The 19,244-nt window shown below is 33.9% G+C and overlaps 4 protein-coding genes and 1 pseudogene across 4 annotated transcripts; 3 read left to right on the top strand and 2 right to left on the bottom strand.

Annotated features, from left to right (window-relative positions):
- Positions 1–1,664: 1,664 nt before the first annotated feature.
- On the top strand, positions 1,665–3,863 carry LOC107003550 (putative receptor-like protein kinase At3g47110). Its single transcript, XM_015201888.1, has 4 exons — positions 1,665–1,803; positions 2,639–2,979; positions 3,196–3,442; positions 3,583–3,863. Exons 1-4 carry the CDS (start codon positions 1,665–1,667, stop codon positions 3,861–3,863), a joined length of 1,008 nt encoding a protein of 335 aa, XP_015057374.1.
- An 873-nt stretch (positions 3,864–4,736) lies between these two features.
- Positions 4,737–10,861, top strand: LOC107004897 (phosphoribosylaminoimidazole carboxylase, chloroplastic). The gene is made up of 16 exons (XM_015203301.2): positions 4,737–5,195; positions 5,764–5,973; positions 6,045–6,156; positions 6,286–6,348; positions 6,447–6,585; positions 6,951–7,006; positions 7,843–7,916; positions 8,033–8,180; positions 8,320–8,493; positions 8,830–8,917; positions 9,074–9,190; positions 9,308–9,405; positions 9,495–9,612; positions 9,695–9,789; positions 9,954–10,060; positions 10,372–10,861. The coding sequence occupies exons 1-16, from the start codon at positions 4,990–4,992 to the stop codon at positions 10,463–10,465; spliced, it is 1,899 nt and encodes a 632-aa protein (XP_015058787.1). The 5' UTR covers positions 4,737–4,989; the 3' UTR covers positions 10,466–10,861.
- A 1,163-nt stretch (positions 10,862–12,024) lies between these two features.
- On the top strand, positions 12,025–12,131 carry LOC114074982 (annotated as a pseudogene).
- Positions 12,132–12,252: 121 nt separating this feature from the next.
- Positions 12,253–13,732, bottom strand: LOC107003051 (aspartate carbamoyltransferase, chloroplastic). Its single transcript, XM_015201295.2, has one exon. The coding sequence runs from the start codon at positions 13,554–13,556 to the stop codon at positions 12,420–12,422; it is 1,137 nt and encodes a 378-aa protein (XP_015056781.1). The 5' UTR covers positions 13,557–13,732; the 3' UTR covers positions 12,253–12,419.
- A 1,504-nt stretch (positions 13,733–15,236) lies between these two features.
- LOC107005010 lies at positions 15,237–16,842 on the bottom strand. The gene has a single exon (XM_015203463.2). It carries the CDS (start codon positions 16,722–16,724, stop codon positions 15,447–15,449), a length of 1,278 nt encoding a protein of 425 aa, XP_015058949.1. The 5' UTR covers positions 16,725–16,842; the 3' UTR covers positions 15,237–15,446.
- Positions 16,843–19,244: the final 2,402 nt, after the last annotated feature.

Raw genomic sequence — 19,244 nt, forward strand, 5'->3', positions numbered from 1 at the left:
TCAATAAACTCCCACAAAAAAATAATTTCAATAAACACACGTATTTATCTCAAGTTCTTTAACATTATAGCTTATATATATGTAAGAGATATAATTGTTTTTCACTCAACTATTAGCAATAAAATAGAATAATTATAAATAATAATAACATTTCTAATGTAATTTTCTATATTAAATTATAAATACACAACATTTATAATTCAACTTTACAGATAATGTTTATTTTTTGGTCATATTTGTGATTTAATAAATAATAATAAATATTGTTCGAAATAGACATCAATTTTTTAATTAAAAAAATTACACTCTAATCTTTTTTTTATGAAAAATTTTCTTTAGATTATCAATTTCAAAAGTTTAATCTCATCACTCTTCTTTCGAAAGCTTAGTATTATTATAGATAAATTATTATATATATGAATTTTATATATTTTTATTTAGGGCAGTTTTTAATTTTCTCGCTCAAATAAATTTACTTTATGAAATGAATATTTGTGTGTGCATGATTTCTACGTATAAATTAAAGATTAAAAGTGTTTAATTTCGAAAATAAGGATATAATGGTAGCATTTTTTCAGTATAAATGAGATATGGATATGTGATTTTAAACATAAAAATGCATTTGCAATAAATCGAGTAATTTACTCAAAAAGTTATATGATAACAAAAATGTTAAAATTAATTTTGTTGAAGATATTCATTTTGTTCTCTTTTATTTGTTGATTTGTATTTTGTGCCCCCTCAAAAATCAATTAAAATATTATTTTAAAATGTAGATTTGATTCTCAGTACTTTAGTACATTTAGAAAATAATTATTTAATAATAAAAGTGAAATTGAAAGAGTAAAAAAAAGAATGTATAAAGTAGTAATTTAAGAAGAAATCAATATTACTGTGGGTATTATTTTTTCAGATTTTATTCTCTTTTTCACTTTTTTACTTTTGGGAATTTGTACTATTTTTAAGGAATAATTGTTGTCTATGTTAAGAGTAATTGAATGCATTTTGTTTCCAGGATAAGTCATGTCATATTCTCCCAAAAGTTAATTTGGTTAAAGTTTTTAATTAAACAATAACTTCTTTGGCCAAGATTTAAAATTCTTTATTTTTAAAATTATTTTTTTATTATAAATTGTTTATTTACCTTGGTAATAGATAATTGATGCGATATATTTAAGATGGTCTGTCATGAAATATATTATTCACACATGATATAGTATTGATTGACAAGATTCGTACAATGGAGTTGATTAGAGACTGGTGATTTAGCGTGACAGATCCTGAAATCTAAAAAATTCAGATTGAGCATGACCAAAATAGAATACTTTGAGCATAATTAGTTCAATATTGATACGACGCATGAGGTTGGTGTGAAAATGAGGTTTGATACTCATGTCATCTCCCAGAGAGATAATCCAAAATAATGGGAGATCGATGGTGATGTCACATGTCATTTGGTGCGGGATGGGCAAAATGAAAGTTCGCCTTTGAAGTCTTGTGTGATAAGAAGGCATCACCAAAACTCGAAGATAAATCTACATAGTGGTGGTTAGATTGACTGTGTTATATATAGGGTAGAGTGTTGGTTAGTTAAAAACTCGCATATTCAAAAGATTAAAGTTGTGGGAATAAGGATGTCGAAATAAATATGTGGACATACTATTATGAATGAAGATATTTGGAACAAGATGAGAGTGACATCTGTGGTGAAAAAGAGAAAAGTAAAACTGAGATGGTTTGGGCAGAGATGTGTAGATATCATAGTGAGAAAGTATAAGACGGTGGGTGTTAGAATAGATAGAGGTAGGCCAAAAACGTATTGAGGGGTGACAATAATTAGACAATATATAAAGCATCCAACTTGCATTCCGATTGGAGGTTTTGAACTTGCTTTTACGTGCGTTAGGCTTGGTGGTAGTTTGGAGCACCATATTCGTTATTACCTTCTTACAAGTAATATTAGCACTATTCTCGAAGTTTCTTATCCTTCTATTTATGTTATCACCTTAGTTGTGACGTGCGTCTAACTCACACATCATATGTGACACTTGTGACGTCTTCTTTTTCATTTTATACATTTGAGCAACGAGTATGGAGTAAGACTTATATTTGAAATAAAGGGTTAACGATCAAAGTGATCTTTTATCCCTTTGTATTTTTCATCAACATGCTCTTTAGGACTTTTTCCGATCTGCTTTGATATGTTTTTCTTTGAATTTATGGTTTATCGAAACAATCTCTCTACCAAGTTAGGGGTAACGTTTGCCTGTACTCTGCCTTTTCATACCCACTTATGAGATTACACTGCGTATCTTGTTACTCTTTAGGACTTCTATATCTGTTGCCTTCTCTGTGTTGAAGCATATATTTGTTGCATTTTTTTTCTTTCACAGGATTGACACTCAATAATCAGCAATCACCATCAGATACTGTAGAGTAAACGTTAGATCATATCGATCTTTCTAGGAAGTGTGGTGTTTTTTATATGCTGGCTAAATTAAGATGATGGTTGACTAGAACATAACAGATTCCGCGTTGTTGTTTCTATGATAATTATACTCATTAGCCGGCTGTTGTCTCTTTTTTGCGTTAAATTCTGAACTGCTCCTGAATTTTTCTACTCTACATATTGCTGCAGGCATGAAGTCCTTTAATCTTTGCCTTTGTGTTATGTTTTCTTACTTATTACGCGTTCTTTCTGTAGATGCATCTTTCAGACTTTCTGAAAATGAAACGAATCGCTTAGCCCTCCTCAGAATCAAAACACAGATAACATATGATCCTTCTGGTGTTACGAATTCTTGGAATGATCCATTCCATCATTGTAGTTGGCAAGGCGTTACATGTAGTGCTCGACATCTAAGGTTGACAATGCTGGATTTAAGCTCTAAGCAGGTTGTTGGGACATTAGTTCCTCAGATAGGAAATATGAGTTTTCTTAAAGAACTATTTCTTCAAAATAACACCTTTAACAGTAAGGTACCACATGAATCGGAAGGCTATTCAGGTTGAAGAATTTAGTGCTTAATTAGGACAACTCATTTACTAGTGAAATTCCAGTTAAGTGGATCACTTCCCCTTGAAGTAGGAAGTTTAGTCAATCTCGGATACTTGATATCTCCGAGAACAAGTTATCTGGAAAGCTTCCGAGTACTTTAAGAAAGTTGCATCAGGTTGAAAAACCTCTATGTTCAGGGTGTGATCCCATCATCTTTCAGTTCTTTGAGAGGGATGGAGTATTTGGACTTGTCGCGTAATAAGTTCTCTGGTCTTATTCCAAAGTACTTTGAAACTTTCATATCATTGAAAAGCTTATACCTGTCATTTAACAATTTTGAGGGTGAAGTACCTCGAGTAGGAGTTTTCAGTAATGCAAGTGCAGCAATAGTCAACGAAAACAGAAATCTTTGTGGCGGTGCTCAAATGCTAAAGCTACCACAATGTAAGTTCCCTATGCCGAAAAAAGAGAGAATTGTCATCAACCTTGAAGATAACTAACTATATCTGTTGCTATAGTGCATTATTTGGAGCAACACTTGTTCTGGTGCTCCTGATTTTGTGTTTCTTAAAGAGGAAACGTAGCCCTTCAATCGATTAAGCAGATGATTCGTCTTGAAACTGTCACAATCAAAATACTCGATTTGCAGCATAAAGGAGCTTTGAAAAGCTTCATTGCAGAATGTGAAGTCTTAAAGAACCTCATGCATAGAAATCTTGTCAAGTTAGTAACTGCATGCTCAGGTACTAACTTTCAAGGAAATGATTTTAAGGCCCTCATTTACGAGTTCATGGTTAACGGTAGCCTAGACGATTGGCTACATTTTCATTTTCTAATAATGGAAGTCTGCACTTTCGATATCTAGATCTTTATCAGAGAGTAAACATTGCATCAGACATTGCTTTCGCGCTAGATTATCTTCATCATGGAACCTAAACACCAGTTGTTCATTGTGATTTGAAGCCAAACAATGTCCTTCTAGACAAGAGCATGACTGCCCGCGTTTAGCAACTCTCTAACTTTTCGCTTGACATGTTTAAAGTCACAAGATTAAAGGACATCTACTTTATCTCTAGTCTAAGACCGTAATATTCAAAAGTCTTACATACTTTCTTGAACTTTCGTGACAAGTACTCCAAAACAGACAAACATAAAACGAAGTGATTTTGATACCTACTAATGCATTTTTTTTGCAAAATATGGAATGGTAAGTGAAGTATCAACTTATGGTGACATATACAGCTATGGAATCATCATACTGGAGATGTTAATGTTATATCCTGTATCATTAAAATATTGTATTTTTGAAGAATCCGACATAGGTATGGCATCAAAATTGAAGAGTCTCCGCAACTTAGGATTAACACTATGATATTAGAAGTAAATCATAAAACATTAATCTTTTTTGTTCTATATATTGTGAGTTGATCCAATTTTTTGTGATATTGATCAAGTAGCAAATTTCCTACCACAAGAAAAAATTACAAAAATTCTTATTTACTTTCATTCTCGTATATATCATTTTACGCGATATATTAATGATGTAATCAAAACGAGATGCATATCTGAAATTGAGACGTGATGTATGAGTATATTTTGAAATGTACCTGAATCAACCAAATTTTAAAATTTTTCGTAATTTAGAAAAAAAAGAATAGGAATATGATACTACATTTTTTTTTCAATAATTGATTTTTTGTTTTATTTTTTATAAAAAAAATATTATAAAAAAAAAGTTTTAAACCGGGAAAACCTACTGGTAAATACGCTCTGCTCTTAGCCCAACTTCTTCGACCGCCGTAATATAACCGGTCGGCTCTCCCGTAAACTTTTCCGACCGCCGTAATATAACCGGTCGGCTCTCCCGTAAACTTTTTCGACCGCCGTATACCACTGGTTTCCTCATCCCCAACTTCTCCGGCCGCCGGCCGACCGGTAGGCTCTTCCGCAGCTTCTCAGTTGGTGGAAAAAAAAGAAGAAGAGAAAGGACAATGTTGAGCTTAAACAACACTCTCCCAACTATTTCTGTACATCAAAGAATCTCTTTCGTTTCTACAATTTTTGCTCAAAAGAGGGTTATTTTTCGTACAATGGACAAAAATCAGCGTGTTTCGTTGTCATCATCGCAGCAAACTGAGAATAGCTCTTCTATATTGTCTTGTAAAGCTTCATTGGAAGTTGTACATGACTCACCCAGGTAGTTAAATTTTTGATATGGGGTTGCTCAAGTATCTTTAAAGTTTGTATTTTTAATATGTTAGTGATTAGTTCTTGGTGAAAAATGGAGATAATCCTTTTTGCTAATTGATTCTTGTGTTTTTTTTGGTGGGGTGGAGCTAATTTGATGCTTTTATTTGCTAGTTTTTCCTTGGGGTTTATTGAAATTTTGATGTGTTCTTCTTTTGCTTTTGAGATTTTATTCATATTCTGGCCACTTCTTGCAGTTTGTAGTTCATATGTTACTGTGCTCTTCATCAACGTTGCTAAGAGAAAGCCGTTTCAATTTATGTGTTTTACTTCCCTTTTTGGTCTGCGGAAGAACTTTATACAACTCTTTAGTTCCAATTTTCCACCTAACATGATTAAGACACATTTTGGTTATGTCTACATATGTTTAGTTTAGGACTACAAAATTGAAAAGTCTTTCTGTGCTCTTTTAAACTTTGCAAGTTAATTAAACAAAAAAATTGAAACATAGTGAGTACTTTTATATGGTTATTGTTGATGGTGCCTTGGAGTGTGTCTAACTGTCAAATTTGATGCAGTGGTTCAGCAGTCCATGGACTATCGGAAACGGTTGTGGGTGTTTTGGGAGGAGGGCAGCTGGGTCGTATGCTGTGTGAAGCAGCATCCCAAATGGCAATTAAAGTGATTGTCTTGGATCCAATGGAGAATTGTCCTGCTAGTGCACTAGCACATCAACATGTGGTGGGAAGCTATGATGACAGTGCCACGGTTGAAGAATTTGGGAAAAGGTTTGGTATTTACTAATCATATGTTTATGGATTTTGGTTTTTGAAATTAGCTAATTTGGATGTCATAGCAGGTGTGGAGTACTAACGGTTGAGATTGAGCATGTTGACGTTGCCACACTTGAGAAGCTTGAGCAACAAGGTGTGGATTGTCAACCCAAGGCGTCGACTATTCGCATAATACAGGTTAGTCTTTTAATATGCCTTAGTTTGGATGAAAGAATGTTAATTGCTCTGCAATGCTAAGATTATTTCGTTGGTTACTCATACAAACACCAATTCTTTGCTTCGTTCATTTGTGCTTTCTTGTAACAGGATAAATATCTTCAGAAGGTCCACTTTTCCCGCCACGATATCCCACTTCCTAAGTTTATGCAGGTTTGCATGTGGTGGCAAGGATTGCCATTTTTATTTATCCTCCCCCTGTCATATAAATTTGATAATTTTTACTCATCTGGGAAATACAACACAAACAGATTGATAACCTTGAAAGTGCTAGACGAGCAGGGGACATGTTTGGTTATCCTCTTATGATAAAGAGCAGGAGGTTGGCATATGATGGGCGTGGCAATGCTGTTGCTAAAAGTGAGGAACAGCTCTCCTCTGCTGTTAATGGTAATATACTAATCTGAACAAATTTGCTATGTACTTCCTTTGCTTCTTAAATTTTTATCCAAGTGCGAAAATAATGCTCTGGGAGAAGAAATGACTAGATAAGTAGTTTCCGTGAGTTTCTAATTTAATCCATGTTCGAAATAGTGAAGAAGTCAATGGAAATTCGTTAACACATTTATGGGCTTTATATTGAATGATACTATCTCAGGGGAACACTATCTGCTAACAATAGTTGTAAAGCTTCTTTGGTTAAGAATCAAAATTTCCACTTTTTCTCTCTTTAGGGATGTATGACACTTCGTTAATTTGTTTGTCCTGGATCGAAGCTTAATCAAGCTGTAATAATCTGTTCAATTATATTTCAGCACTTGGAGGATATGATCGTGGTTTATATGTTGAACAATGGGCTCCATTTGTGAAGGTTAGAATTTGCTTCATTTTTAAGCGGGTTTTTATTTATGCATTTACGGATCATTTTCTACAAAACATAATATAACTAAATTTGTCTTTGCTTTATGCAATTATACAAGGAATCATATTCATCCACTGATATTTATACCAAGACATTATGTTAGTCAGATCTCCAACACGATTATTTTGAAGCTCAAAGTCAACGAGACAACCACTCTCTCTTCTTTATTTCAGAAGGCATCATTAGCTTTACATAGATTTGAAGCAGGTTTTGCCTAACTTGTAATTCTGGATGGGAAACCTACCTTCTTGAAATGAGCAGTGTCCAAGCCAAACCAAAAGTTCACATAAAATCAACAAAAAAACATCGACTTGTAGCTTGATTTGATTTTGTTTGGTATATTCATACAAAAAGTCATCTGGGGAATTATTTTTCGGTTTGTCATTGAGGATTAATACATGTTTAAAAGGGGCCCTTCAATCTTTAGATATATCTTCAAAGTGAATTTGAAAGTTATCCATGTTGATGGAGTATTTGTCATTAATCTAATGCTGGAAAGCTTTGAGATTAATAAGGAGTTAAAGAATATAAGTTTGCAAATGCTCCTGTTTTAGCAATCTTTTTTTGAGGAAGGTGACAGTATAGTGAAACATCAGGTCAAAGTTTAACTTATTTACTCCTGTTTTAGCAATCTTTGGACTTATTAGTATTTAACCAGAAGTTCTCGTTATACCTCGGAGGTCATTTCAAATTTTATATTCATGTGAAGAAATCAACACCTTCCGCTACTTCTTAGGCAGGGATTGGCCTGTCTTTTCTAACAACCTCATTTCTTTGTATTTCAGGAGCTCTCAGTGATTGTGGCTAGGGGAAGGGATAATTCGATCGCATGTTATCCTGCTGTAGAAACTATTCACAGGTTTGATTGTCCTTATTTTTCCTTCATATTCACTATTTCTTGTATCCTTTGTGTTAGCATGGACGTAGTTTGACTGTGCTATCATTTCCTGATTACTGGATCTTTTGTTTTGACAGGGATAACATTTGTCATATCGTAAAGTCACCTGCTAATGTATCTTGGAAGATTATGAAACTTGCAACAGATGTTGCAGACAGAGCTGTTAGTTCGTTAGAAGGTGCAGGAGTCTTCGCTGTTGAGTTGTTTCTGACAGAGGATGGTCAGGTTGTCTGGCATTTTCCACGTATTTGATATATTGTTGTTTTATAGAAGGAACTATATCAGTTTGTGTATTTATAGATCTCTTCAAAAGCATTCATGGTTTTTAAAACTTAACATGTTTGTAATTGTTAACTTCTTGCAGATTTTACTAAATGAAGTAGCTCCGAGACCTCACAATAGTGGGCATCACACCATTGAGGCTTGCTTCACTTCACAATATGAGCAGCATTTGCGAGCTGTTGTTGGCCTTCCACTTGGTGATCCATCAATGAAAACTCCTGCTGCAGTCATGTATAACATATTGGGGGAAGACAATGTAAGCTTCCTTAGTAATTTTTCTTTCCCACAATTTTGATGAGTTCAGTAAATGCTAATTATTGAGTCACTGTTGGAGTGCTTAAGGAAATTTTGTACACATGAGGCATTCTGTCTTTTTCAATATGCATTTTCACATGAATGTGTTAAAGGAAAATTGCTTTTACCATCTGTCTCCCTAATACAACACATCACGATTGGTGTTTAAATGCTGCATCTTTAAAAAATTGTTTCCATGCATTTTTGAAGTTTGTATTTGTTGTTTGCATTTATACTAGTTGCATGAGCAGCAGCTATCATATGCTTGTCTAACATTGTATTTTATTTTTGCTCCTAGGGGGAACCTGGATTTCTTTTGGCTAATCAACTTATTGGAAGGGCATTGGGAATTCCAGGGGCATCTATTCATTGGTATGACAAGCCAGGTTGGTGGATTTAACCTCTTTTTTGGTGGTCTTTGTCTCTTTACGTCCTCATATACAGTTTTGGACATAACCTTATCTGCTCTCTTTCCCATTAAAAAACAAAAGCATGTGAGTATGCCACCAACTAGTGAAACTGTATGCTTCAATGACTTGTAGAGATGCGAAGGCAACGGAAGATGGGACACATCACAATAGTTGGCTCTTCTATGGGTGTTGTGGAAGCGCAGCTAAAAGTGATGCTAAATGAAGACAGTGTAAATGACCAGCCTGCAGGTTAGTTGTCAAAATGCTTCATAAACATATTGAAGTTCTCTGTGTGTAGATATTGCACTCTGGTAGGATATTCAGGAGTTGTTACAACCTTGATTTTTGTTTTCATCCAAAATGCAGTTGCACCACGTGTTGGAATCATAATGGGGTCTGATTCAGATCTTCCTGTTATGAAGGATGCTGCTAAGATTTTAAAAGAGTTTGATGTGCATGCTGAAGTATTCACCATTAACTATCCGTTTCATTTGGCAGCTTGCCAATTGTGTTTACCATAAAATATTTACCCAAGAACCTTGTAATGATGCAGGTAAAAATTGTTTCAGCCCACCGTACACCTGAGATGATGTTTTCTTATGCATTGTCTGCACGAGAACGTGGTATCCAAGTAATAATTGCCGGGGCTGGTGGTGCCGCCCACTTACCTGGTCGGTTGTCTTACCCTACAAAATAACTTATTCTGTTGTAGGTCTTCTAGCATACATTAAATGTGGCTTTTTGGTTGAGCAGGAATGGTTGCTGCATTGACTCCACTACCTGTTATTGGTGTTCCCGTACGGGCTTCCACATTAGATGGACTTGATTCCCTATTATCCATTGTTCAGGTACTTCTGTTGCTTTAGATTATTCAGTTATGTCAAGTCAGTAGTTATGGGGGGGTTTGATATCTTTTTTAAGTTCAACGATCTTTGTGAGTGTGCTAGCTGGAAGAGATAATTAAAAAAGTTCATTATAGCAGTTGAAAGATCATGGTTTCTCATTTATGTAGATGCCAAGAGGAGTCCCAGTTGCAACCGTTGCGATCAACAACGCCACAAATGCTGGTCTGCTGGCAGTAAGATTGTTAGGAATCAGCGACGTTAACTTGCAAGCTAGGTATAAAACTTTCCTCTCATCTTTCTCTTTAGAAACTTCTTCCCTTCCCCTTTTCTCACCACATACTTAAAGTCATCAGAAGTAAACTCGAAGAAAGTATATATTTTTTTCTTGAAAAGAGCAACGAGATGTCAGTAAACGGAAAAATGAAAAACTTCAAGATACTTTTTCCGATGGAAGTAATAACATTACTATGTTCTAATGCTATTACCTCATTTTCTCACACACAGCACCTCAAAAAATGACATTTTTGTTTTTGCTCGACACGGTTGATTATGAGAATGACTTGGAACATAATGACCATCTTGTAGGATGGCCCAGTATCAAGAGGACAGAAGAGATGAGGTTTTGGTAAAAGGAGAAAGACTAGAACAAGTTGGCTATGAAGAGTATCTCAACTCTTAAAACCATTTCAGCACCAGCTGTTTCTAACATTCACTAAAGTTACAGTAACACAGTGTCACCTGCATTGTACAATAGTCAAATATATTAGATAGCATGAGCTGCTCAAGCACAGGTTAACAGCAAGTTATATTGGCGCTGTTTCGGGAGCAAATTTATCGCGAGGCAGATGAAAGGAAATACCATGAAACAAGATTACTGTGAACAAGCTTTCTACATGGAATTTAGTTAAAGATTTGTTGTTCACTTTTTAGTTTGGATTTCAGTGGGGGTCTTGAGACTAATTGTTCAAAATTAAGCTACTTCCCTGTTCTACAGACCATTTTAATCTGCTTTCAAATTTGAAAGTATGACAATTACCATTTCTGATATATATGAGATTAAGAATATTGTATTTTTGCTGCTCTCTTACATGCTTCCTGCAAGTTAATTTTTAACAATCCTAGTCCCAGGGATAGAAAAGCAAAGATCATATCTTAATGCATGTATCGTATTGCTATCCCTATTGATAGAGGAAGTTGATATGCGAGATGGACTTAGTCGGCTTCATCTAATGCTTATATTAAGTGATTTGGGCTCAGCTCGAATCATGCCCACCAACTATATTTGTTTAGTTTGTTTTATAAAATCAAATCAATAATTAAGTTGATGTGGAAGATAATTTTCAACATTTCCCATCCATTTAAGGACAAATTAAATTACACTCATAATAGCTAACATATATTCCGTGCACCACATAATTTTCCAGTAAAGAATCAACACTTAACCGTTCTCTGTCTCTATTGGCAGAAAATTACATTCTTTATACATGGTATTTAGTGAATGTTGATCTCCCCTTTGACAAATATATGGTTAAAATTTATTTTTTTAATGTATACATAGTAGATCTTGTCCTCCTTGACTAGTTCGTATATTTACTTCTTCGTAATTTGACTCCCTTAACGAAAATTGTGGCCTTGCCACTTCTCCATATATTGTTACTTTTGCCTCTGTATATATATATATATATATATATATGTATATATTTATATATATATAATATGAAGTACAGAAAGCCCCCAACAATTTGGGCGCTAATTACCTCTTATCCCAAAAAAAAACTCAAATTACAATAATTTTAATTTTTTCAAAACTCACGAATATATTGCTCCTTTACTCGATACATAGCAAATGATACATAATTTCTCCTTTTTAACTTCTCGTGACTTGAGACCCAAAAGCAACTTGGTTCCAAATCTCAAAGTTAAAAGACACATTAAGACCACCAGCCCTTTTAGGCAAACATATTTTATTGGCATCGAACTTTATTTATCTATGTTCTTAAAAATCTTGTATGCCCATTATTTGCATCAAATTTTATTAATGGAAAAAGGATCAAGTGTATCTTCGTTATACTAAGATGTGTATGATGTGGAAAAATCATCAGGATGATCGTAAATGAAGAAGGATATTTTTGAACCATTAGATAATGACTAGGATTGTTTTTGTTTGGATAGTATAGCTATGGGCAAATGTAGACTTTTTGGAATAGTAGAAGACCATCGTGTTACATCCCTCCTTTTGTGTTCGTAGAAACGAGAGGTGGTTAGCATCTCTCTCGATAGAGACCTGTTATTAGACACATCCGATTAAGGCTACCCCACTTCGGTGAATCTTACCCAATTTTTCACTACCAAAGGGTGTGATACAGTAGATGGGGCTACTAAAATCCAAGGTAGGACGTAGGGAGTACTTCACCCGAATGGGGTCGTACACGACAAGAATCTGAATTAGTCAGAGTACTCCAACTCTTTTTCAAAGTTTTCAAAATGAATATATAGAATGTACTATTTTGTGAACAAAGAAAGAGATTCAATTTTCTTTTATGCTAAAACAAGTTAACTAAATCTAGAATTCAACAACAGCAGAATCCAGACAACAAGCAGCACGATTTCGCTACATAAAAAGTTCGCGTCTTTCACCAACCAAGGAGTAGAAGCTTCAAAAGCGCCATCCGAATGTAAAGACCATTCTTAGCTTGTCTGAAATAAGCAGCCCTCGGATCACCATCGACATCAACCGTTATCTCATCAAGTCTTGGCAAAGGATGCATCACTACAGCATGTTTCTGCATAGCATTTACGACACTCATATCAACGATATACTTCCCTCGAGCTTCTTCATACAAATCAACCCTCTCTCCAAATCTCTCTCGTTGAATCCGAGTTTGATACACCACGTCACATTTAGAAGCCACCTCGATCAAATCAGCACTTTCCTCCCATCGAACCCCCATTGATGTCAAGTAATCCTTTATGTCATCCTTCATTTTAACAACATCAGGGGATACAAAGTAAATCTTCACATCTTTATACAGCGCAAGCAAATGAGCAAGTGAACGAACTGTCCTCCCGTATGCTAAATCACCAACAAGAGCAATGTTTATACCATCGAGTTTCCCTATTTCTCGTTCAATCGTATACACATCTAGAAGAGCCTGAGTCGGGTGTTGTCCCGGACCATCTCCTGCATTTATAATCGGAATAGATGCAGTCAATGCAGCTCGTCGAGCAGCACCACTTTCGAAATGCCTCATAACAATGATATCAGAGTAACCTTCAACAGTTCTAATTGTATCTTCTAGTGTTTCACCTTTCGCCGCAGACGAAAATTCACGAGCATTTTCAGTTGTTAGTACTTCTCCTCCTAAACGCTTCATAGCAGATTCAAATGAAAGCCTAGTTCTAGTTGAAGGTTCATAAAACAGAGTAGCCATAAGATAACCCTTAAGAATCTCACTTCTTCTTCCACCAATCGAATTCTTCTCGATTTTCTCCATCTCCTGTGCTACTTCAAATATCGCACTAAGAGTTTCTCTATCAAATTGTTGAGATTCAATTACATCATCAAGGTGAAACTTAGTTGAAGATTTATTTTCGATCTCCAATGCACGGCATTGGAATTTGTTGCTATTTGTTGACATACGGTATTCATTTCGTCCATTTTTAAACAATTCAACAGATTTACAGAGCACAGGTTGATTTGCCCATTCACTCTTTCTAAGTGGTGACATGAGTATTTTTCCATGGGAAGAAAGTGTTGCAGAAATAGTCATATTGAAATCACTCACCGGAGAGAGGAAGAACGGCGGCAGTGCGGCGGAGATCGTCAAGAGTTCTCCGATGAACGTTTGGTTCTGCCGGAGATTGGAGCTGCTCGAGGAGAGGAGGCACCAGTGGCTGTGAAGAGGTAACAAGGGGTTTTAGGGTTTTTGGTACAGGGTATCTTTGGTTTTATTAGAGCTGTCAATACAGGCTAACTCATCCATTAGGGTTAATTTATATAGGCTTTGATATTTTACGAGTTAGGTTGGGCTAGCTTATTTTTTGTGTGAGTTAAAAAATGATGGGCTCAATCCACAAGTACGTGGGCTACAGGCTGACCGAGTCAGCCCACTTTTTTAAAAATATAGGTTAAATGATTGTATATTATATATATGTATTTGTATATCTTGGCGAATTATACATATAAAAAAATAAATAATTATACAAATTTGAAGTCAGCCCACATAATTAATATATAATATTAGTCACGAGTGGTAATTATAGCAACTATAGTTATGATGAGTAATTAAATAGTATAAGTTTGCTTTGTTGCGTAATTTTTCCTTCTTTTTCAAATGGAGGGAGTAGAAAAAAGTATTGAAAACACCCCTGAACTTGGTGTAAATTATCAATTTCATTCCTGAACTATTGACAATCTCAAAGACACTCATGTACTTGCCTAACTAAACTTAGATACACCGTCAATCTATCACATACATAACAAGTGGTCTCAAACTATTGTAGGGCCATTTAACTCTTAATAAAAAGTCGAGAGAAGTTTTGAGCACACCCCTAAACTAGACGATATCTCACTCATGTTGCAACTTGCAAAATCTATGTATTTAAGTTTAGTTAGTCAAGTAAAAAGATGTTTTCCAAGTTGTCAATAATTTGAGCTAAAATTAATAATTCACATCTAATTTAGAGATAGTTTCAATATAGAAAGGCGAAAAGTCAAAAGTTGAGAAATTTCCAACTTATAACTTCAACTCATAAATCACTTAAAAAAAAAAAAAACTACGTGATTCTAATTTATTACACGGATGACATATACGTAACTTCACAAAATAATGATCATGGAGATTACACTATTTATTATGGAATATCAGAACTCACGATCTTAACGTTGAAAATGAGAGAGTTTTTACCATTCACGCAACCATCTTTTGGCTATTCTATAAGATGATAGTATTTATTTTGAGCAAGATACTCCCTCTGTCCCTATTTAGTTGTCCACTTTAGAAATGATACACATATTAAGGCACCAATGATTATCATAGGTTAGTTACAATTTTACCCTTATAGTACAACTCCCCAAGTATAATAAATGTATTTTTTTATTCCAAAAAAAAAGCATGCATTACAACTTGGTAGTACTAAAATTTTTCTAGAATTAAATAAGGACATATTAGGAATAAATTATTGTACTTTCTTGATTTGTTAAAATGGACAAGTAAATAACGACAGATATAAAAGAAAATATGGACAGACGGAGTATATAATACATCAGCTCATATGCATGTTTCATTAGATTTGTCACCTTGTTTCAATGATTTGTTTTGTGTAAAATCTTAACAATTAATAGATAACCGAAATCATAACAATAAATAATCAATATAATAATGATTTTACAACAGATTAACATATCTACAAATCAATAAACCTCAAAATTAAACAGCTAAAATCCAAAATCAAAATGAACAAATCAATACACAATCCTATTAAATTTCATTACGAATACTAAACATCCAACTTAAACCAAATTCTAGACATTTAGTTTAAACGAAAAATAAATAAAAGATAAGATATGGATAAGTACCTATCGAATCCTTTATTTAGAGAATTCAACACGAGTACGAGATCAAACCAACTTAAACTAAATCATTAAGACATTTATTTTTTTACCTAACTAGACCCAAATTAAGAATGCCCCAAGAATTTTGTGGCCAAGTTTTCTCTTTTGCCTTCATCAACAAAACTCTTGTCCAAGCAACCCAACCTTCCCAAGACATTCTTTTGTCCCATGGACTCCCCCATTCCAAGATCAATCTTAGCCCCTTTTCAGCCTCTTTTTCAGCCTCTTCAAACTCCCCTTTGCTCAAATAAATTTGCCCCAACACCACATGAGGCTCACCTACAAAAGGGTTCTTGTCAATACTCATCACTAACTTCTCTTTAGCCCAATCTAAACCTCTCTTAGACCCTTCACAAACACCTTCCCAATACAATTCTATTGCCATTTTTTGCTCTTCTGCATCTAAAACTCTTGTGCAATTGTCGAAAACCGGTGGAATAACAAGCTCAATCTCTTCGTCCCTCCCGGATACAACAACCCTTTCGCCATTACGCTTTCTTTGTTCAATAATTATCTCTTCTTCTCTTAATATCAGAGTATAAATTGCACCCATTCTTGACGCTGAATTCATCCATAGCCCGGGCTTTCCATCACCGGGCCATAGAGTTGTTTGCGAATTGTTTCCAGTGAATTCCAATCTTCCGTTAGAATTCTCAAACAACAAATCCTGAAAATTAAACAACTGATCACTGAAATCCGCCATTGTCATTAGTAGAAACACAGCTACTAATCTCCTCGAAACCAAAACATCTTCGCCCGTCTTAATATGCTTCACAATTACACCATCAACAGGCAAAATCGACCCCAATTTCTTCCTCCACGCTTCGTTTTCATTAAACAAACCCTTCTCCTTCGCATTACTCAACGACGCCATTGAAAACTCGAGATGCTCAACAAGCTCTGAATCAGTATATCGAAACAACAAATCGTCATGAATTAACGACTGACGAGGCACAATACAGAACAGATGAATCAATCTCTCAGCAGCTTCACCGACGTGACGACGTACAGTTTCCCGTCCGGTGGACGGATCGAATATAGCTAGATTCACATACGAATTTGAATAAGCTGAATGGAAAAGACCACAGAGACAAACGGAATTTGGGGCTTTCCAGATTTTGAGAATTTTGTAAATATCGATTAAGTGATCGAGAAAACTGCCGTGTTTATGCCAACATTCGCCGGCGCCGACGGAACGTAAAACGGCGATAAGGTTAGGGAGATCTTTGTCGATTGATTCGAATTCTCCGCGGAGAAAAGGACGGCATGATTCTAAAAGGGAATGGAGATTAGTAGGAGAAAGAGAACTCAGTGATGATGGCATTTTTTTTTTGCTTGGTTGAGAAACAATGGCGGATGCAATTATGGAGGAAGAAGAAGATAGGATTATGATGAGACGTATAAGAGTAGGAGTTGATCACTTGTTTGTTGTCACCTTATGGGTTCGGGTTCGGTGATCTTTATTAGGGAGCGTTTTATTTTTAACGTGAAATTGTCTAGCACGACTTTGAATTCAATTGGGTTTTAATGTACGATTTTATGACATGATTTGAATTTAACTGAATTTCAATAAGGTACTCTCTTTGTACATTTTTATTTGTCATGTTATTAGAGAATATTTTACCTTTACCAGGAAATTGTCTAGCGCGAATTTGAATTCACTTGGATTTTAATATACGACTTTATGGCACGTCTTCGAATTTAACTTGATTTCAATAAGGTACTTTCTTCGTCGATTTTTATTTGTTATGTTCATTTTTTAAAAGTTAATTGGATTAATTTATAAAATTAAATTAAATTATATTAATTTATAAAATTAATTAAATTATATTAATTTAATATTTTAAATTAAAAAATTAAATATTCAAAACTAATGTTAGTATTAAAGATTATAAATTTTTGATTTTATCATATTACATCTTCAAATTGCATCATATCCTATTATGTTTTATCATATTACATATTCTTGTAAGATGTTATTATATTATCCAAAATATTTTTTATTTTTTTGTTAAACAAATTATTTTTATACATAAATTCAAAACGATATGTTTATTAGTTTCGACGTATTCATCAGATTCATCTTTGGCAATTCTGAATAATATTATAAGCAGCTTTTCTAACAAAAGTAGCTCTTTTTCAATGTGTAATTTTATTTTTAAAAATTGTTTAAAGATAAAATTGTTTATCATTGGAATTGAAAAACTAAAATTTATTAAAAATTTAAAAAATTTCAAAGTTATTTTCATACCAAAATAATACAAAATAATTTCAATTTATATTTATATTTATATTTCAACACAGTTTATTTCTGAGTACTATTTTCACTTGATTTTTCAAAACTTTTTTATGATTTTATGTTTAAATGCCTTAAATTATTTTCGATTATTATTGTTAAGGATAAAGATAAATAGAGATAAGGATAGAAGTGAGAGAGTTGAGTACAATAATATACAAATTGACAAGATCGAGGAGTACAATCAATTTTATTTCTTGCGTTCGTAATTCATAAAATTTTTAGCATAACGAAAAATTAGGCGGTTAAATAAATTTATACTATTTAAAATTATTTATTATAGTTATAATCTATTATAATTATTACTCAAGAATAATATTATACACTAATTATGTAGGTTGAGTTTGAGATTGTATAATAAGTCATGTTTGTATGTGATTAATTCGTCATAATATACAAATACATATGTATAATATACAATTATCCAACCGATATACATATACAATTCACCCCTCTCTCACTCTCTGCCCTCTCTCGCTCGTCTTTCTCCTCCCTCTCCCAATCTCGCTTGCCATATATACAGATACATATTTTAATATTCAATTATCTAACCAATATACATTTATAATTCACCTTTCTCCCATTCTCTCGCTTGCCTTTCTCCTCCCTCTCCCAAACTCACTCGCCTCTCTCCTTCCTCTTCTAATCTCGCTCGGCTCTCTCCTCCCTCTCCCAATCTCGCTTGCCATATATACAGATACATATTGTAATATTCAATTATCTAACCAATATACATTTACAATTCACCTTTCTCACATTCTCTCGCTTGCCTTTCTCCTCCCTCTCCCAAACTCACTCGCCTCTCTCCTTCCTCTTCTAATCTCGCTCGGCTCTCTCCTCCATCTCCCAATCTCACTTGTCATATATACAAATACATATGTATAAAATACAATTATCTTAACCAATATACATATACAGTTCACCTCTCTCCCACTCTTTTCCTCTCCCGCTCGCCTCTCTCCTCTCTCTCCCATTCTCGCTCGTCTCTCTCATCTCGATAACATGTAGCTACAAATTGTAATTATCAAACTATAAGTATGAAGAATAAATAAGCTATTTTTGAGTGTCTATATGTGAAAGTTTCTCTTTTTTAATTTTGACACATCTTTTAAATAAAAAAAATTATAATTATTTATTATAGAGTCGATATTGTAAAAAGAATTTCATAATTAACAGTAAAATTAGAATTGCTGATAAATAATTTTTAATTTTTTTAACTTAAATTAGTAGAAGTATACATCTATTTTTAATATAAAACAAGTACAAGTAAATATAATATATAATATTTCAATTTTGAGTGTGCATAAATAAACACTTAAACTTGTACAAAATTGAATAAATAGACATATTCGTCCTACGTGATGTCTTACATTTTAATTTTGTGTTCTATGTGACATCATGTGTATATTATGTCACGTATGACATGTGTTTTGTTTAATTTTATATAAATTTAAATGTGTACTTGCGTATATCTAAAATTAAAAGATATAAATATCAATTAAAATAAAATTAAATAATATATTCATGTATTATACCCACTTTCTTCCT

The sequence above is a fragment of the Solanum pennellii genome, chromosome 11 (genome assembly GCF_001406875.1).
Source record: "Solanum pennellii chromosome 11, SPENNV200".
NCBI classification, from domain to species: domain Eukaryota; kingdom Viridiplantae; phylum Streptophyta; class Magnoliopsida; order Solanales; family Solanaceae; genus Solanum; species Solanum pennellii.